Source organism: Salarias fasciatus, chromosome 5 (assembly GCF_902148845.1).
Source record: "Salarias fasciatus chromosome 5, fSalaFa1.1, whole genome shotgun sequence".
Lineage (NCBI taxonomy): Eukaryota > Metazoa > Chordata > Actinopteri > Blenniiformes > Blenniidae > Salarias > Salarias fasciatus.
In genome coordinates this window covers 28,225,530-28,244,418 of record NC_043749.1, presented here as the reverse complement: position 1 = coordinate 28,244,418, position 18,889 = coordinate 28,225,530, and the positions used below count along the sequence as shown (strand labels likewise).

The following is an 18,889-nucleotide window of genomic DNA, read 5'->3' as shown; positions in this document are numbered from 1 at the left end:
TATCGGGATATGAATTTTGGTCCATATCGCCCAGCCCTAATATTTATATGTATATGTATATGTGTGTGTGTTTGTGTGTGTGTGTGTGTGTGTGTGTGTGTGTGTGTGTGTGTGTGTGTGTGTGTGTGTGTGTGTGTGTGTGTATATACACATTTTTTTTTCGTTGCTGCTTCCGGGCTCCCTGCTGTACATCTGTATATCATCTATATATCTGTACATCGTACTTTTATATTCCCACGCCCCTTGTAATTTGCTGAAAAAAAAAAATGCTGAATTTAATGTTTGCATGCTGCTCTGGCTTCCCGGTCAATGTCGCCATTTTGGAAAAAATCGCAGACCCCCGCTGCACTCTGTTACTGTAAATAGCGCCTGACAGATGTCAGTGTCACTCTGGGAGCTCAGCTTTTTCACAGATATGCACAAGGCTTACCTGTAGCACATCCGACGGCCAGAAGTCGAAACTCATTATTATTGGTATTTTATGACCTAATTCCGGTTTCTTTTGGGTACGCCCTCGTATGTTTGATACCAAACACAAATTAAGGAAAGAAAAAAAATAATAACATGACGGACTTTGTTTTGTGTTTTTGAAGCAAGTACCTTTTCCTTATTTTACTCAAGTCTTTGCACTTTATGGTACACAGTTAAACAAGTGTTTGTTGCACATTTCAATAAAGGTTTAATGAACTATCACCTGAATTGTCTTTATTTTTTGTTAGCATATACCTTAAACACTTAAAGCTGAAAAGGAATTCTGGTTATATAAGAGCAGCTTCATGCTGGTGCGATAAACTATGTTTTACATTCAATTTATAAATAATGTTACTATTCGACTAATCAAAAAAATAATTGAGGATTAGTCGACTACCAAAATAATCGTTTGTGGCAGCCCTATTTCTATTGTGATTTGAAGGTGCCATTTACTCAATTACTTAATCCAAATTATCACACAAATATATGAGAGAATCATTGAACCGAACCTCGGGCCCATCCTCTTAAAAAGTAGGATCGGAAGGGCGACACAGTGTTTGTTTCTTCTGTCTGTGAAAAGTCATAAATCTCTGAAATATGACCGTCACCCAGAGGCTTGAAACCTTCCTGAATGTCTGCAATCTCATGATTCTGTCTTCATCAAACCTCCTCAAACTGGAAGAGACCTGAAACATGCAGGATGTCGACCCTCCAGTACAACAGTGGACCCTCTGATCTACAACCACATTAGAGTCATCTTCCAAACACTTTGGTTTCTGTTTTCACAGGAACATGACACTTGTTGTCCACACCATAATTTTGGGGAGAAAACTGACTTTTGAACCCAACAGTGAGTGAGATGAACCGTCAAAACTCGATAATGCAACTCAGTCTTAAAGATCTTCCTTCAGCCACAAGCGTACTGTTCACAGCAGGATTTTCTTTTTGTTGTTAAAGTGTGAAGACTTGAAAACTAATGAACTATGAATGACAAAATTCAAAAATGGACTCACCTGGAACAGGCACATATGTCTCAATGTAGACCTGACTGTGGATTTCCTCCTGTGTCGCTACACATCGATATTGGCCGCTCTCAGTCACAGCAGCTTGAAGGAAAACCTCAAAGCTCATGTCTTTCTCTGTGAACTTTGCTTCAGCAGGAAGGATGTTTCCAGAACTGTCCCTCCACTCCACCCTGGGTTTAGGAAAAGCTCCTTCAACGTGACATCGGAGCAGAACTCCATTCCTTGTTTTTTTAAGAGTTATGAAGGGCTTCTGGACTGCCCCTGGAAAAGAAAAAAATCCTAATGAGTTTATCACCAGAGACTTAAAACAACTCTGGACTCTCTTCTTCTTCATTGTTTTTTCAAAATCAAAACTGAATTTTTTTTGACATTGAAGGAAAAGATGACATTACAACAACAATAACAAAAGAACACTTTCTCACCGCTGAAGAAGTCACAGAGAAACCTCAGAAAAATGATTAACAGTTAAAACTGAAGAGAAATCTGAAGATGAAGGAGCTTTTTGTTATTCACTTATTTTCTGTTGGATTTTCCTTTCTTTATTTTAAGTCTTACTAACATTTGATATTTATTTTTAAAAAAAATTAAAAATGATATCTTTAAAACCTCCAAAACTGCAAAAAAAAAAAAACAAAACAAAAAGAAACCTTAATTTTCAGCTTCGTCTGTTGAATCTGAGCCAAAAAGTGAATCTTTTGTGTCTCAGTTTGTGTTCAGACTAAAACTGAATCATTTGATTCTTCTCAGGATTTGGATTGATGTGATCAGATTTCTGAAACTCTCCCTCACACTGGTGCTTTGATGCTGAAGCTGCTCAGCAGAACATCTGCAATGATACTAGAACATCTGGAGGCTTGAACAGATTTCTCAGGGGCCGCGAGCCACAAACATACAACCAGAAGCTAATAAAATATTCCCGAGTTTGGGGAAACACTGTTGTTTTCACAAGATTTAATCTCATTAAATAGTAGAAAAACTTCCAGAGAATCTCAGATTTAGTGGAGTAAACCTCCATCAGAATAATCCAGATTCTGGGATGTTTCCTGGTAGTTTTTATTCTCTCAGCAGCTTCTAAAGTTCAGGACAATAACTGTGTGACTCCAGGTGAGATGTCAGGCTGAGGAAAGTGTTTCAAAGCAGGACTCACCTGGGATGTTTCTGGGTTTTAAGATATACTCTGAAAGGAAAAAGAAAGCACATGTTAGACTTTTCATGAACCTGACATTCAGCTCAAACTGAGGGGAAAGAAACACAGAAGAGTTAAACACTTTATTCCACATTCAAAACAGAGACGGTGACATTTCAGCAGCATCTTCATGTATTTCCAGAGGAGACTGGTTCAGGTGAGGAACAGATGGCTTCAGTCAGGAGACACATCTACAGTGGGATCTTTGTTTCAACTCTTTTACTTTTCTTCAAGACTTGTTAACTCTCTGCTCACAGTTACAGTTTGAAACATTCACCTGGAAAAGTCTCACTGTCTTTAATCAACCAGGCTGCAATGAATGAACCAGACTTTACTGTCTCCAAGAAGAGAGAGAACCTCTGTATGGACAGTGGACTTCTTTCTTCTTCTGCCGTCTGCATTATTAGTTTTTAGTTTAGTTTAGTTTATTTGAGCAGTCCACAAACATCACTTAAACTCAAAAGAGAGAGGAAAAAAAGGAAAATTTACATTGTGAGCTCAAAAGGAGGAGGCCGAAGGTAATGAGCTTCTTAATGCCGACCCCCAGGCACTGCTATATACATTGTCCTTTCATAATCAACTAGAATTTGGCACTCTGAGAGCGCAGAGCTCCGCCACAGCTCAAATCAGTCACCAACAACAATGAGAACACCATATATGATAAAAAGCGGCGTGTGGCACGCGGAGCGGTGCGGCACGGAGCCTGCATGCGGTGTTGGACCGGGCAGTTGGGAGGCGCGGAGCGGTGCGGAGCAGCGCGGTGTCTGCATGCTGCGTCGGGAGCCATGAGTGGGGTGCTGGATGGGCCCCCCCTCCTTTAATTCTGCTACCCCCCCCCCACACACACACACACAACCCAACCCTGGGCCAGGAACAACAGACCCGCCGATTTTCAGCCATTTATGGCCATGGTGTGCATTTTTTCTTCTATATCTTTCATTACACAGTCGGTTGTGATATTTTAAATATATGACACACAATCTTATAGCTAAATTTACCATATATTTCATTGCTGGGTGCAAATCACTTCAGTTGAAGCATTTCCTTCACTCTGAATTCACCTATGTGTACACTACGGCACCAATACTTGTTTCAAATGTTTGGTAGATGTGTTTATGGCATTTGATAAAGATTTTATGTTGCCAGAATTAACACAGTACTTAAAACAAGCAAAAACAGCAGCACCAGATTTTCGTTTTTCGGGTTTTCTCATAAAGACATTCCTGGCTGGTGACAAAGTTTGGACAAATATTCTGAGTAGAACTTTTAACCCAGAGTCTAGAAGGGTATTGTCTTGGAAAAAATGCATTGAACGCGTAGATCCAGCGTAGTGGAGCGAAATTCACTTTCTCGGCACTTTTTCCATGGTCCCAATACAGCCTATGTGGTGTAATCTAAAGTTGTGTAATTGTGTCACCACCAGAGGGCAGACCATGCTCGGAAGGTGTCTTTATACTGCAGGTAAGGACTCTACTGCCAGAGAGTTAGAATGGCTGTGTTGTTGTGAACAGTTCATTAAAGTGGCTCCGTGAAACTCAAAGCAGCAGTCATGTTTGCAGAAAGAACCAAACACGACAGACGTTGATGGAGGAAATACAAAGGCTCTGAAGCTGAACTCAACAGTTTGGAGAAGAGAGAGTAAAACTGCTCTGAGGGAACAGAAAATGACAAACTGTTTCCTCATGACCTTCAGTCGGGTCTCAACAAGCTCCTGATGATTTCCTGTCCAGAGGACAGAACCAACACATCAGGAACTGTGGGGAACTGATCTGTCAGCTGAGAACCAGTCAGGAGAATTTAACTGAGCTCAAATCAAACTGATCTTTGTTGGAACTTTGATAACTGAGGCCAGAAACTGTTTGAAGGAGGAAACATGGAGTTTCTCCTGGATGTGTTTCTCTTTCTGACCCGAGTCCATCTGAGACACTTGAACCAGTCACTTCTGGAAATACAAAGCTGTCTGTCACCGTCTGAATGAGGACACTCACCAACAATCAGCTCATACTGGGCTCGTCTTCGGGGCTCATGAAAGGGAAAATAGCAGGTGTAATTCCCGCTATCTGTCACCTGGGTTTTTCTGATCACTATGGAGGCGTTACCGACTGCCAGCTGCTCGGGGAAATGAAACACCCGATCTTTAAAGTGAGCATCCTGACCCGGAAGGTGGTCTCCGTAGGAGCTGCCTCTATAGACAAACACCTCATGCCTGCTGCTGCCGTCTGTCTTCCAGTCAAACACGTCTTCTGCAATATTTGTACCATCCAGAGCACAAAATAAAAGAGCATCTTGGTCTTCTTTGACGATCTTCCTGATGACCTCTGACCCTGGAAGAGAAAAAAGGAAGAAGAGGTGAAGTGAATAACTGAAAATGAAGCTCTGCTTCCTCCAAACCGCTCGTCTGTACAGCCCATTCCCGATCTGGGCTGATACTCTTTGAGTTCCTGAGGGTGGAGAGGGAGAATCGTCTCGGACATGTATCCACACGACGAGTCAATCAATGAATCCCACACTTTCTCCATTTGGGTGCTGCGACCCATTTATTTCCTTTGGCGCACATAAATCCACTGTTTACAGGTGACAGTTGGAGCAGGAAAGCTCTCCCATGTTCCACTTCCATTAGCCGGACAAACACGATCCACACACTGATTAGACACAGTCAAAAGACTGTCAGCCGTTCCTCTCTGCACACCTGCAGCTCTTCTTCTTCTTCTTCTTTAGCTGTTATACGGCAGACGCGGCTATATCAGCGCATTACCGCCACCCTCCTGATAAATGAGTGAATGAACTCTCACAGTTATGGCTCACAAAACTAACAGTGAAAAACTGTAGCATGCAAGCTACAGGGGGAAATAAATAAATAAATAAATAAATAAAACCTAGATTCTATTCATTAACCCCGTCCTCCTAAGATATTCAAATAAATACTTAACAACTGCATGGTCAGATGACTTGTCTAAAATTTCCTTCACTCTGAAGATCACCTTCTCGTCCTCAACCTTACTTTTAAAAACTCTTCTCTCTCTTTCATAGGTTCTGCATCTAATCAGAACGTGCTCTATGGTTTCTGCTTCATGACACTCATCACATTCTCCAGAGTTGTGTTTCCCCATTAACTGCAGTGTTTTGTTCAGACCAGTGTGTCCTATTCTCAATCTTGTGAATACTACTTCTTCTTTCCTCAACCTTATTCTCTGACGTCCCAAACCAACCTTTGGATTCAAATTATAATAAGCCCTCCCTTTGGACTCTTCATCCCATCTGTCCTGCCACAAATTCCTCATGTGTTTTTTAATTATCGACTTGACCTCCGATTTAGACAGTTTACAATGGATGGAGACAGTACTTCCTCTTAAAGCCCACTTTGCACACTTATCCGCCAGCTCATTCCCATCCAGGCCCACATGAGCTGGAACCCAAACAAATCTGATGGGAGTTCCTAAATTTTGAATAGACTGGAGAAGAACCAATATTTCACCAACAAGTTCACTTCATTCACTGACATTACCTGATTTAAAGTTTTCTAATGCTGACAACGAATCTGTGCAGATTATTGCTCTGAGTGGTTTAACCTGCTCCACCCATTGTAGTGCCATAATAATTGCTACCAGCTCAGACGTATATACAGATACAAAGTCAGACACTCTTGCAGACACCCTAACATCAAACTCTGGTATTACACATGCCGCAGCAACAGCCCCCGACTCTGGATCTTTTGATCCATCAGTGAATATCTGTAAATATCCATAATAATTATTTATATATCTCATTGCCAATTGGCCACTGTCTCCCTTAAAACTCTTAACTTTCTCGTGCAATGAAGTATCAACATCTGGAGCTGGTAACAACCATGGTGGGTGCGGCTGACACATGATCGATGGACTTAACTGGAGATTTGCAATACCAGCTTTTACTGCTTTTCCTAGCACCCCTATACCAAAAGTCTCTCTCTTAATTTTCGAGTTCTCCCATGTTGGTACAAGTACACTCTTAGTTGGATGATCATCCTTATGTCCTTTTAAATTCACATAATATGCCAATGTCAGCTGCAGACGCCTCAACTCAAACGGCATTTCCCCAACTTCCACCTGAAGCGCACACACTGGAGATGATCTCAGTGCTCCTGAACAAAGTTTGAGTGCTGTACTTTGAATCACATCTAGCTTCTGTAGTTCAGATTTTGCTGCAGACCCATAAGCTATACAGCCATAATCAATGACAGATCTAATTAATCCAGCATATAACCTTTTCATTGAAATCATATCTGCCCCCCATTCCTTACTACTTAAACACCTAATGATATTTATAGCCTTCTTGCATTTATTAATCAGCTTCCCAATATGGTTTTGCCAAGTCAACTTGGAGTCAAATTGCATATCTAGAAACCGCACACAATTAACTCTTTCTAGATCTTTACCATACAGTTGAAATTTGACACTTTCCTGAATTTTCCTGAATGAGAAAAACATAACTTTAGTTTTTTCCACAGAAAACCTGAATCCCCATTTACCCGCCCACACCTCAACAGCATCAACAGCTTTTTGTAACCCATTCACAATAGATGAGACATTCTTTCCTCTTTTCCAGATGGCCCCATCATCTGCAAATAATGATTTTCCAATAGAATAATCCAGTCCTTCAAATATGTCATTTATCATTATTGAAAAAAGGATAGGAGATATAACACTGCCTTGAGGCACTCCATTTTCTACTGTCAGACATCCTGAGAAGCTACTATTAATTCTAATTAGAATCTCTCTATCGCTGAGAAAGTTTTTAATCCATTTATACATCTTTCCATCTATTCCAATCCTTCGAATTTTAATTAGCACACGTTCTTTCCAAAGCATATCATACGCTTTTTCTACATCGAAAAAAACCGCTGCAACTACTTCCTTACATCCTTGTGCCTTTCTTATGTCACTCTCTAATTTTATAATGGGATCCACTGTTGACCTGCCCTTCCTGAACCCACTCTGAAACGGGGAAACTAGATTGCGTGATTCAACATAAAAACTCATTCTTTCCACAACCATCCTCTCCATTATCTTACCAAGGTGTGACGTTAATGCGATTGGCCTGTAATTTGACGCGATCGTTGGGTCTTTTCCTGGCTTTCTAACTGGAATAACCACAGCCATTTTCCAACATTTTGGAACTCTACCACACTCCCACACTTTATTAAATAATATCAATAATATATTAAGCCCATCGTCGCTAAGATGTTTCAACATTGTGTAACTTATTCTGTCTTTCCCTGGGGCTGTAATTTTTGCTTTGTTTATGGCCTTTTTAAGCTCCCTCAAAGAAAACAACATGTTCAGGCTACTATTTGAGTCTTCTACATTTTCCAAGAGATGCTGATATTGTTTCTTCGTCTCCTCTCTTTTTGTTCTCTCATCATTTGTCAGGTTAAAACTACTGTGTACTTTAGCAAAAGTCCTCGCCATTAGCGTTGCCTTCTCTGTATCTTTCACTGCAACATTCCCATCATTCTCAAGAACTGGGTAGCTCCAAGACTTCTGCACCCCACTCATTCTTTTAACAACTCCCCAAACTTCATTTATACATGTTTGTCTCCCTATCGTGTTACAATAATTTTGCCAATAGCTCTTTTTAGTCTTTCTCACCACTTTCCTCACTTTTGCCTGTTCTCTTTTATACTCAATAAACTCAGACATATTAAAACACTCTCTAAACTTCTTGAAGGCCTTATTTCTTCCCACCTCACTTGATCAGCCGGAGCTTGAGAAACCAAGGTCAAATCCAACACCGATTGCCCTGTAACCCCTATACGCGTAGGTGACCCATCATTTAACCACACCAATCCTTTTTTATCAATAAACTCTTCTACAACTGTTCCATTGTGATCAATTTTACTTCCTCCCCAAAGAAAACTGTGTGCATTAAAATCACCCAACCAGATTATTTTCCTATCATCTTGTCCTTCTATCCTTTCTAACGCAGCCGTCTCCAGCCTATGACAAGGGTTGTAAAAATTTACAACAACTAAACTACCATTAACACCCCATACTTCAATAACAACATATTCCAGTTCATCACCCTTCCCCAAAACTCTATAGGGAATTCCTTCTTTAATGAATGTTGCACACCCACCACCACCCCCACCAGGTCCATCTCTTCTTTCACAAACATAACCATTTAGAACAAAGTTTAAATGTGGTAGCAACCAAGTCTCAACTATACATACAATATCAGGTTTAACTTCTCTTTCAAAAACAAATCTTTTAAACTCCTGGCCATTTGCCAACAGGCTCCTCGCATTCCACTGTAAGAAATAAAACAACTTTTTATTAAACAATTATTATAAACTCAAAAACTCACAACTGAGATAACATTTCACGTGATATAAAATGAAAAAATATTACTACAGTGAGAAACATTAAGCAACAAACAAGAAGCCTCAAGGGGTCCAAACTGCATAAATGATGTAAATAACTTCCCAGTGCCTTCAGCTGAATCAGGCTCTGGTGGTGGGCATTCCATCTTTCCGTTTTTCAGTCACGTATTCACTCACCCTTCTATCAGTCTCTCTGAAGCGTCGCTCTCAGGACCACGGAAAGCTTTTCTCATAGCGTTAGCATCTGTACACGTTTTTTCTCTGCTCTCCAATAAGAACGAGGCTCTGCTCCACCAGATCTCCTGGCGGCTTGGCAGTTGTTTGATGACTCTGCTGCGTTGATCACCATCAGTTTAAAGTTGGTATCATAACTTCGCCTCTGTTGTTTGCTCAGTTGTCCAGCGTTCAGCCCCTTTGTTCCAGATGATCCGCCATTTTTCATCAGATCATTTGATCTCATTTCATTGCTCCACTCACTCTCTGCTCAGTGATACTTTGGCTCCATCTAGCGGCGCGGATGCGTATTGACCATCTACCGTAAGTCCGCGATTATAACACGACCCCACTTTTGAGGATGCAATTTCTGGAAAAAAACATCGTCTTATATTCGGGCCAATACGGTAATTTAATATTGCTGATTATGGCTTACAGCTTAAGAAAACTCAAAAATCCTATCTCAAAATATTAGAATATCATGAAAAAGTATACTAGTAAGGCTATTTAACTAATCACTTGAATCGTCTAAATAACTCGAAACACCTGCAAGTGTTTCCTGAGCCTTGAAAAACACTCAGCTTGGTTCAGTAAACTAAATCACAAGTATGGGGAAGACTGCTGATCTGACTGCTGTCCAGAGGACCATCATTGACACCCTCCATCAGGAGGGTAAGACACAAAAAGACATTTCTCACAGAGCAGGCTGTTCACAGAGTGCAGTTTCAAAGCACATTCACAAAAAGTCTGTTGGAAGGGAGAAATGTGGCAGGAAACGCTGCACAACCAAGAGAGATGACCGCAGGCTTAACAGCATTGTGAAGAAGAGCCGCTTCCAGAATTTGGGGGAGCTTCAAAGACAGTGGACTGAAGCTGGAGTCCAGGTATCAAAAGCCACTGTTCACAGACGTGTCCGGGAAATGGGCTACAATAGCCGTATTCCCATGGTCAAGCCACTTCTGAACTCAAGACAACGGAAAGAGCGTCTGACTTGGGCTGTGGAAAAGAAGCACTGGACAGTTGAAGAGTGGTCCAAAGTCCTCTTTTCAGACGAAAGCAAGTTTTGTATTTCATTTGGAAGTCAAGGCGCTAGAGTCTGGAGAAAAGCTGGAGAGGAGCAAAATCCAAGTTGCTTGAAATCCAGTGTGAAGTTCCCACAGTCAGCGATGGTTTGGGGAGCCATGTCAGCTGCTGGTGTTGATCCACTGTGTCTCATCAAGTCCAGAGTAAATGCAGCTGTGTACCAAGAGATTTTAGAGCACTACATGCTTCCTTCTGCTGAAAAGCTCTATGGAGATGATGATTTCATTTTCCAGCATGATCTGGCACCTGCCCACAGTGCCAAAACCACCAGTAACTGGTGTACTGACCATGGCATTACTGTCCTCGATTGGCCTGCCAATTCCCCTGACCTGAACCCCATTGAGAATTTGTGGGGTATTGTCAAGAAGAAGCTGAAAGACACCAGACCCAACAATGCAAATGAGCTAAAGGCCGCTATTGAAGCATCCTGGGCATCCATGACACCTCAGCAATGCCACAGGCTGATTGCCTCCATGCCACGCCGCATTGATGCAGTAATTCGTGCAAAAGGATTCCCAACCACGACCACGTACTGAGTGCATTAATGGACATTTTCAAATGTTTGATTTTGTTTTGCTGTTATAATTTTGTTTTTTTACTTGGTCTGAGGAAATATTCTAATATTTTGAGATAGGATTTTTGAGTTTTCTTAAGCTGTAAGCCATAATCAGCAATATTAAAATAATAAAAGGCTTGAAATATCTCAGTTGATTTGTAATGAATCCAGAATGTATGACATTTTTGTTTTTTTAATTGCATTTCAGAAAATAAAGAACTTTATCACAATATTCTAATTTTCTGAGACAGTCCTGTAATCAAGAGGAGACAAAAGATGGAAAAAGTGAGAGGAAATAAGACAAATGAACTTTTAGGCACCGTGTGGCTGCTGAACAGGGGATCTGTCTCCACCTGAAGATGTGGAGAGAAAAACCACTCCAGCAGGTAGAACCACAACACAGAAAAACAGAAGTTGGTCCTGAGTGAAGGAGGAAACTCAGAACAACAACAACTCAGATTAATAAAGTCTGACCCAATAAAAGCTGGAAATCACACAATCATTAACAGCCTCATGTGAGTTGACCTCTTTTAACATGGGTCTTTTGATATCAGAGAATCCAAATGGGTCACAGACAAACAGGAAATGTGATTTTACTCTGAAAGAGCAACTGAAATGTGGGAGAGCTTCAAGGAAGTGCACATTGAATAAAATCCTTTAAAACTGTTGCTTTAAATCTGAATCCTGACATGTAATCCACATTTTATCCTCTTGGTTTATTTAATATTTGTAACACTTTCTGACATGAGTCATAAATCTGAATATTCAGGTGAGAAATGACCTGATTGGTGTTTTTCTCTCTTCAGTCCTCGTTGTTCCAAGCTGATGTGCTGCAGGTCTGGATTCTAAAGTCAATCTGTTCATGTCAAGTCAAAGAGCTGCAGACTGGAAAGAGGACGCAGCATTTAGTGAGCGCACAGCAGCAAACAGGAGGAAGGACTGATGCAGGATGAAGCCTTCATGTTAAACTGTGGCTCCTCTCATCAGCTGCGCAGTAAACTGAGGAGAATCCAGTGGAGCTGAAGACACAGAGGCTTTTCTTACCGGTCTGATGGCTGAACGCAGCTCCGGAGCAGATGAGCAGACAGAGGCAGAGAGCTGGCAGCAGGTCCATGGCTGCAGCAGTCTGAGGATCCTCTGCTCTGTTAAAGGAGGAGTCTGATTCCAGCACTTTCACTTTCATCCAGGAAGTCCTGCAATCACATTACACTCTTATGCTTGTTTTCAGTTTTTAATATCTATAATATATTCATGTATTTTATAGCTTCATCAACCTTTATTTCATGTGAAAGTAATTGTTTAAATCAACATGATATACATATATCATGTTGATTTAAACTATTACTTTCACATGCAATTAAGTCTGTTTAACGTACGTAATATAAGTTAAAACAGACTTAATTCAACTGTCGAAAGAAAACAAGTAGAACAGACTGAAATACATTAAGCTGGCCCAAACAAAGTGATTAAAAACAATTAATGGTTCTACTTCGTGTAGTGCTTCGCCCACCTACGGGCTTCGGTATTGGTACTCCTCTCTGACGCCAGCCAGTCACTGAGACAAATCTGAAAACGACGCGTCAATCACCTGCGCGCGCTGGCACACTGCCACGCCCCTCACCAAGGGGATATAATCAGCCTGCGTCAGGACCACTTCCTTCTTCATTCTCAGCCTCGAGACTGATCTGAAGCTCAGGATTCAAGACGAAGACAAGACAAGAGAAGACATGGACAAGCCAGCCCGAGAAGAGTCGCCATCCGGCGTCGGGCCATTCTCCTGCTGTGGCTACGGCACACCGCTTCACGAGCAAGACCGCCACGAGCGCTGCTTCACCTGCCTGGGCTGGCAGCATCAGCACCAGCAGACTTCCTGCCCTGCCTGCCTCACCCTCCCGCTCGAAGAGTCCGAGCGGCGTGCGGCGTTCGTGGGCATCATTTCATTGGCTTCCGCTCCAGGCGACGCCGGCGCGGACTTCGCCGCCGTTCCCGCCTCCTTCACCGACTGGGCCGAGTCGGGCGGGGGTCTTCCCAGCTGCCGTGGCTCCTCCAGCTCGGAGAAGTCTGCACGGCATGATGATTCCCTCTCCACGTTGTCCAAGGCCAGCCGCCTGAGCGCCCCCCGCGAGCCTGTGGAGCGCCTCTTGGGGCTCTTCACCACCGCTGCAGACCGCACCGGCCTGGCGCTTCCGCCACAACCACCGGAGCCGGCGCAGCGCGACTTCACACTCGGGCTAGCAACCCAGTTGCGGGCTCGGTCCCCGCCTGCGGTGCTGTGTCCCGCCGTGCTGTCATTCCAGGCCAACGTGCAGCGTGGCTGGTGTGCGCCGCTCACCGCCAATGGCATCATTTGATTTAGAAAGTTTCTTGGCTGCTCCCTCATTTGAATCAGTTAACAAGTGTTGTGTTCTGAACTGCACTGTTTTGGCCTGGTTGGGTTTCTGTAGTACAATGGGACGTGTCTGGGGGCATTAGTTAGCCACCCCACATTTTTGTCTGTAACCTGTTGGCAACTGAGAAGTAAAGTCCTCCGTGTTAACCCGAAACTCATCTCTCCGTCTCCTTCAGTATGTAAGTCCAAGTCGTGTACAATCCGTATGGGACATAACAATTAACTGGCGACGAGGGTCGGCGAGTCTGCGCGTCTGGAAGTTTTTTTCTGGGGAGTTGGTTGTTTGCTCCTTAGCTTAGCCTGAGCTAGCGTTGCTTCTGCACGTCGTGTCGGGAGATCGGCGCTGTTTTTTTTTTTTTTTTTTGTTTTGTTTTTTTGCGGAGGGGGAGGAAGAAAAAGGAGCAGCAAAATGCCGCTGACAGGAGCATTTGGCTCATTTGATGAAACTGTGGAGACTTGGAGTGCTTACACCGAACGGTTTGAGTTTTTTGTCATAGCTAATGACATTAAATCAGACAAAGTGGTGGCAACCTTCCTCAGTGTTGTTGGTGCTAAAACATTTAGTTTGCTGAGGGACTTGGTCCAACCACATAAGCCGAGTGATTATTCCTACGAGGAGATTGTGAAAACACTGACTGGACATTTTAGCCCCAAGCCATTAATCATAGCAGAGCGGTTCAGATTCCACAAGAGGAATCAAGAGGAGGGTGAATCCATCACACAGTACGTTGCAGTGCTCAGAAAGATGACAGAGCATTGTCAGTTTGGTGCTGCATTAAACGACACTTTGCGTGATCGGCTGGTGTGTGGACTACGGAGTGAGGCAATGCAGAAGCGCCTGCTCACAGAAGAGAATCTCTCATTCAAGACAGCGGTGGACACTGCTATATCCATGGAGCTGGCTGCCAAGGAAGCTATGCAGTTAGGGGCTACAATGAGAGTGCACAGCGTAGCCACTACCTCTGCTCATCAGAGAGATGACACACAGGCATGTTACCGTTGCGGAAAACGGGACCACCAGCCAGCAGACTGCTGGGCGAAGGAGCTCCGATGCCGAAGCTGTGACAAAAGAGGTCATATTGAGCGAGTCTGTAGAGCTAAAAGAGAGAAAGCAACGAAGGACACTTACAGAGAAAAGGAAAAGACGGGTAAGAGAAATACAGAGGGATGGAGGTCAAAGAAGAAACTGCATGCGGTAAGACAGGAACATAACAGCAGCAGTGAATCCAACTCAGAAGAGGAGGTACCAGTAAAGGTGTTGACGGTAAAAGGAGGCACAGCGGGCTACAGCGTCACCCCACAGTTGGAGGGAAAGCCGATTAAAATGGAAATAGATACCGGGGCGGCAGTATCGTTGATGTCAGAGAAACTGTTCAAGAAAAAGTTTACTCATATGCCACTGACCAAAGCAAAAATCATCTTAAAAACATACACGGGTGAGACTGTGCCCATGGCTGGCAAAGCAGACATCCTTGTAGAACTGAATGGACAAAAAGCGACGCTTCCACTCTACGTGGTCAAGGGAGATTACCCAGCACTGATGGGCAGGCCGTGGCTGGAAGTAATGCGTCTAGACTGGAAGGCAGTCAACGTGGTGTCAACGGCGCCTACCAGACTATCAGCAGTTTTGAAGCGACATGCAGCTGTGTTTAACGACGAGCTGGGGAACATGAAAGGAATCACCGTCAAACTACAAGTCAAACCCGACACCAAACAATGCTTTATGAAGGCCAGAACTGTCCCCTACGCACTACGGCCGAAAGTGGACGCGGAAATTGAGAGACTGGTCAACATAGGAGTCATGGAACCAGTACCCCACAGCGAATGGGCCACCCCGGTGGTCCCGGTAATCAAGAAAGATGGATCAGTCCGCCTGTGTGGGGACTTCAAAATGACAGTGAACCCTGCGCTGACTGTGGAACAATACCCCCTCCCAGTGATCGAGGACCAGTTCGCGGGGTTGGCTGGGGGAAAAACATTCAGTAAAATAGACCTGAATCAGGCCTACCTCCAGATGTCAGTTGAAGCAGAGTCACAGGAGCTCCTTACCATCACCACCCACAGGGGGCTCTACAGATACCGTCGCCTGCCGTTCGGCATCACCTCAGCCCCAGCAGTGTTTCAGAGGGCCATGGACCAGGTCTTGAGTGGTCTGTCTGGCGTACAGTGTTATCTTGACGATATCCTGGTGACTGGTAAAAACGAAGAAGAACACCTGGTGAACCTGAAAAACACGCTGAGGAGACTCGAAGACTATGGCCTACGGGTTCGCGAGGACAAGTGTGACTTCTTCAAGCCGGCAGTAGAGTATCTGGGCCACGTCATTGACGCGGACGGACTTCACACTGCACCTTCGAAGGTGACCGCTATCACCGACGCCCCTGCTCCGGAAAACGTGGGACAGCTGAGGTCTTTTCTTGGACTTCTTAACTATTACGGCAAGTTCATTCCACATCTGGCTACGCAGTTGCAGCCCTTGCACGAGCTGCTGAAGGCGGGAAACGCCTGGTCGTGGTCAAAAGAGTGTGAGGTGGCGTTTAACACGGCCAAATCAGCTCTGACAGACAAGACGGTGTTGACACACTTCGACGCGTCCCTGCCGCTGCAACTTGCCTGTGACGCGTCTCCATATGGGGTGGGGGCTGTTGTGTCCCACATCACACCGACTGGTGAGGAAAAGCCCATCGCGTTTGCTTCTCGGACATTGAGCAAGGCAGAAAAGAACTACCCACAAATAGAGAAGGAGGCGTTGAGCATCATCTTTGGAATAAAGAAATTCCACACATACCTGTACGGAAGGAGATTTACGTTGCTGACGGACCACCGTCCCCTGACATCCATCTTTGGTCCACATACGGGAGTGCCGACTCTGGCAGCAAGCCGCATGCAGCGCTGGGCGTTGATCCTCAGCGCACACGACTATGACATTCGGTATCGACAGTCGGGGGCTCATGCCAACGCGGACAGTCTGTCACGGCTTCCCCTTCCTGAGCAGCCCAGGAACGGAGAACAGACTATTTTCTACTTTGAGGTGGTCGAGGGTGCTCCTGTGACAGCTCGCCAGGTCAGGAAGGAAACAAAGGGGGACCCCATCCTCTCCAGGGTGCTGGACCGAGTCATGAGGGGGGACATGTCACGTGTTACAGGGGCTCCGCCGGAGCTGCAGCCTTACTTTTTGCGGGGGAAAGAGTTGACAGTGACTGCTGGATGCTTGCTCTGGGGAATGCGCGTCATAATTCCAAAAAAACTACGAGAATCGGTCCTGAGAGAGCTACACTCAGGTCACTGCAGCATCGTCAGGATGAAGGAGTTAGCCCGCAGCTACTTCTGGTGGCCTGGGTTAGACAACGACATCGAGTCAAAAGTCAAGTCATGCTCATCATGCCAAGTTATCAGAAACACGCCAAGTCTCGCACCGCTACACCCCTGGGACTGGCCAGCATCCCCCTGGCAACGTATACATTTGGATTTTGCGGGCCCCATCGAGGGAGTGATGCTGCTGGTGGCTGTGGACGCACACTCAAAGTGGCCAGAGGTGGCGGTCATGTCAAATATCACCTCGGAAAAGACCATTCAGACACTCAGGGAGATGTTCTGTCGATTTGGCCTACCAGAGCAGGTGGTCACGGATAACGGGCCCTCATTTGTGTCTAAGGAGATGGAAGATTTCCTCCAAAGCAATGGCATTAAGCACATCCTCTCCAGTCCATACCACCCCTCCAGCAACAGACTAGCGGAGAGAATGGTGCAAACGGTAAAACATGCTATCAAAGCATCCAAAAGTGAGTCTCCCCTGAAGCAACGGCTTGACACCTTCCTCCTCAAGTATCGCAATACTCCCCACCCAACGACTGGAACCTCACCAGCTTACCTTCTCATGAAGAGACGACTCCGGACACGCCTTGACCTGTTGCGGCCAGCCACACCTGAAACATCCGTTCACGAGAAGCAACAAAAACAGGTTGATCGGCGAGCCAAGAGGTCTAAAGACAGACAGTTTAGCGTGGGAGATGCCGTCCTAGCCCGCAACTACACCTCCAAAGAAAAGTGGACTTCCGCCACCGTTGTCCAGAAAACGGGGCCTGTTTCATACCATGTCTACACCCAAGACAATCAGACGTGGCGGAGACACGTGGACCAGTTACTGCCAGGTTCCGCGACACCCCCAGCTGTTGTGACCGCCGATGAACTGACACCCAACCAGGGTAGTTTCTCGCCCACAGTAGCTGTGCCTTCGCCACCTGCAGAGCCGGAAGCGCCTGAGTCTGCAGACCCTCCGGTGTTCGAGTCGACGCCAGAACCGGTACCTGTTCCAGAGCCGAGACGCAACCCTCCCAGGGACAGGAAACCTCCAGAGCGTTTTAGGTAGTCTGGTGCCAACCCTGGGAATAAGGGACAGAATAATGCCCTTTGGGTTTGGCGGGATGTTGAGGCAGTCTACCCTCACTCCCTTATTAACCATAGTTCAGGTTAATGTTGAGTAGTTATGAGAATGTGGACATTGTCATTAAAGGGGGAGGAAATATGTTGTGTTCTGAACTGCACTGTTTTGGCCTGGTTGGGTTTCCGTAGTACAATGGGACGTGTCTGGGGGCATTAGTTAGCCACCCCACATTTTTGTCTGTAACCTGTTGGCAACTGAGAAGTAAAGTCCTCCGTGTTAACCCGAAACTCATCTCTCCGTCTCCTTCAGTATGTAAGTCCAAGTCGTGTACAATCCGTATGGGACATAACAACAAGTGCAGAAAGGAAAATTTAAGGGAAACAGCTGTCCACTTCAATGTGTCTTTTGAGCAAAAAGTTTTGAAGAGAGATTTAAAATCTCTCGTCGTTGGTAGATTGGTGAAACTGGGGTTAATTGCTTTGCCGGCACTCCCTGATTCTCCTGCGTGGGCGCCTGAGACCGAGGGGGCTGGCAGCCACAGACCTGCAGCTGAAAGGCAAGCTGCTGATCATGCTGCACCTGGGGAGATCAGTGAGGCGGCAGGGAAGCCCAAGACTCCATTCACCGTGTCTCACTTTGATCCTCTCTCCCCAGCGAAGCTGTGGCAACACTGTCTCCAAGAGGCACGTGAGCGTGGTTGGTTCCAGCCAGCTCCAGTCAGTGTCCTGCCAGCTTCTTTTAACTGATCAGGTGCTTCGCAGGGTTGGCTGACGAGCTGCTCCCTGGCCAGAATCCCCAGGTGCAGACGATGAGGCGATGATTAGCTCCTGCAGCAGCAGCACCCTGGGAACCACACACTCAGACACACACACAAACCACACACTTGGGGGGGGGGAGTTCTGTCAGGAGGCTTTGTCGTATTGTGTAGTTACACATTACACTGTAAAACTTTACATTATGTTGTAGTTTGTTGTGTCCAACAGTGCAGGAAAGAGAGGTCAATATTTCATATCAGATCATGAAAGGAGGAGATTAGAGGAGAGTAACTTCCTGAATCCTTCACCAGTGGATCAGGACCGAGTGTTGTGTTGCATCAGGATGTTAATCTGAATGTGTGTCAGCAGGTCACTTTATGACTTACTGCACGGAAGAAATGAAACTTACCGTCAGTGAATGAATGACTAAAATAAACTCACAGGTGAAAGTTTGTTGATGGTAATCTGG

At 45.0% G+C, this 18,889-nt stretch overlaps 2 protein-coding genes across 2 annotated transcripts in view; one reads left to right on the top strand and one right to left on the bottom strand.

Annotated features, from left to right (window-relative positions):
* The window catches only part of LOC115388476 (V-set domain containing T-cell activation inhibitor 1-like), a 208,995-nt gene extending 196,962 nt beyond the window's left edge, over positions 1-12,033 (bottom strand). Inside the window, exons 1-3 of the mRNA XM_030091639.1 lie at positions 11,937-12,033; positions 4,671-5,006; positions 2,644-2,673 (exon numbers count right to left, since the gene is read on the bottom strand). Of these exons, the coding sequence (XP_029947499.1) occupies positions 2,644-2,673; positions 4,671-5,006; positions 11,937-12,006 (436 nt within the window). The 5' untranslated portion in view covers positions 12,007-12,033. The remainder of the gene's footprint in view (positions 1-2,643; positions 2,674-4,670; positions 5,007-11,936) is intronic.
* A 2,698-nt stretch (positions 12,034-14,731) lies between these two features.
* LOC115388475 (uncharacterized protein K02A2.6-like) lies at positions 14,732-17,650 on the top strand. Its single transcript, XM_030091638.1, has one exon. The coding sequence runs from the start codon at positions 14,732-14,734 to the stop codon at positions 17,648-17,650; it is 2,919 nt and encodes a 972-aa protein (XP_029947498.1).
* The last annotated feature ends 1,239 nt before the right edge of the window (positions 17,651-18,889 follow it).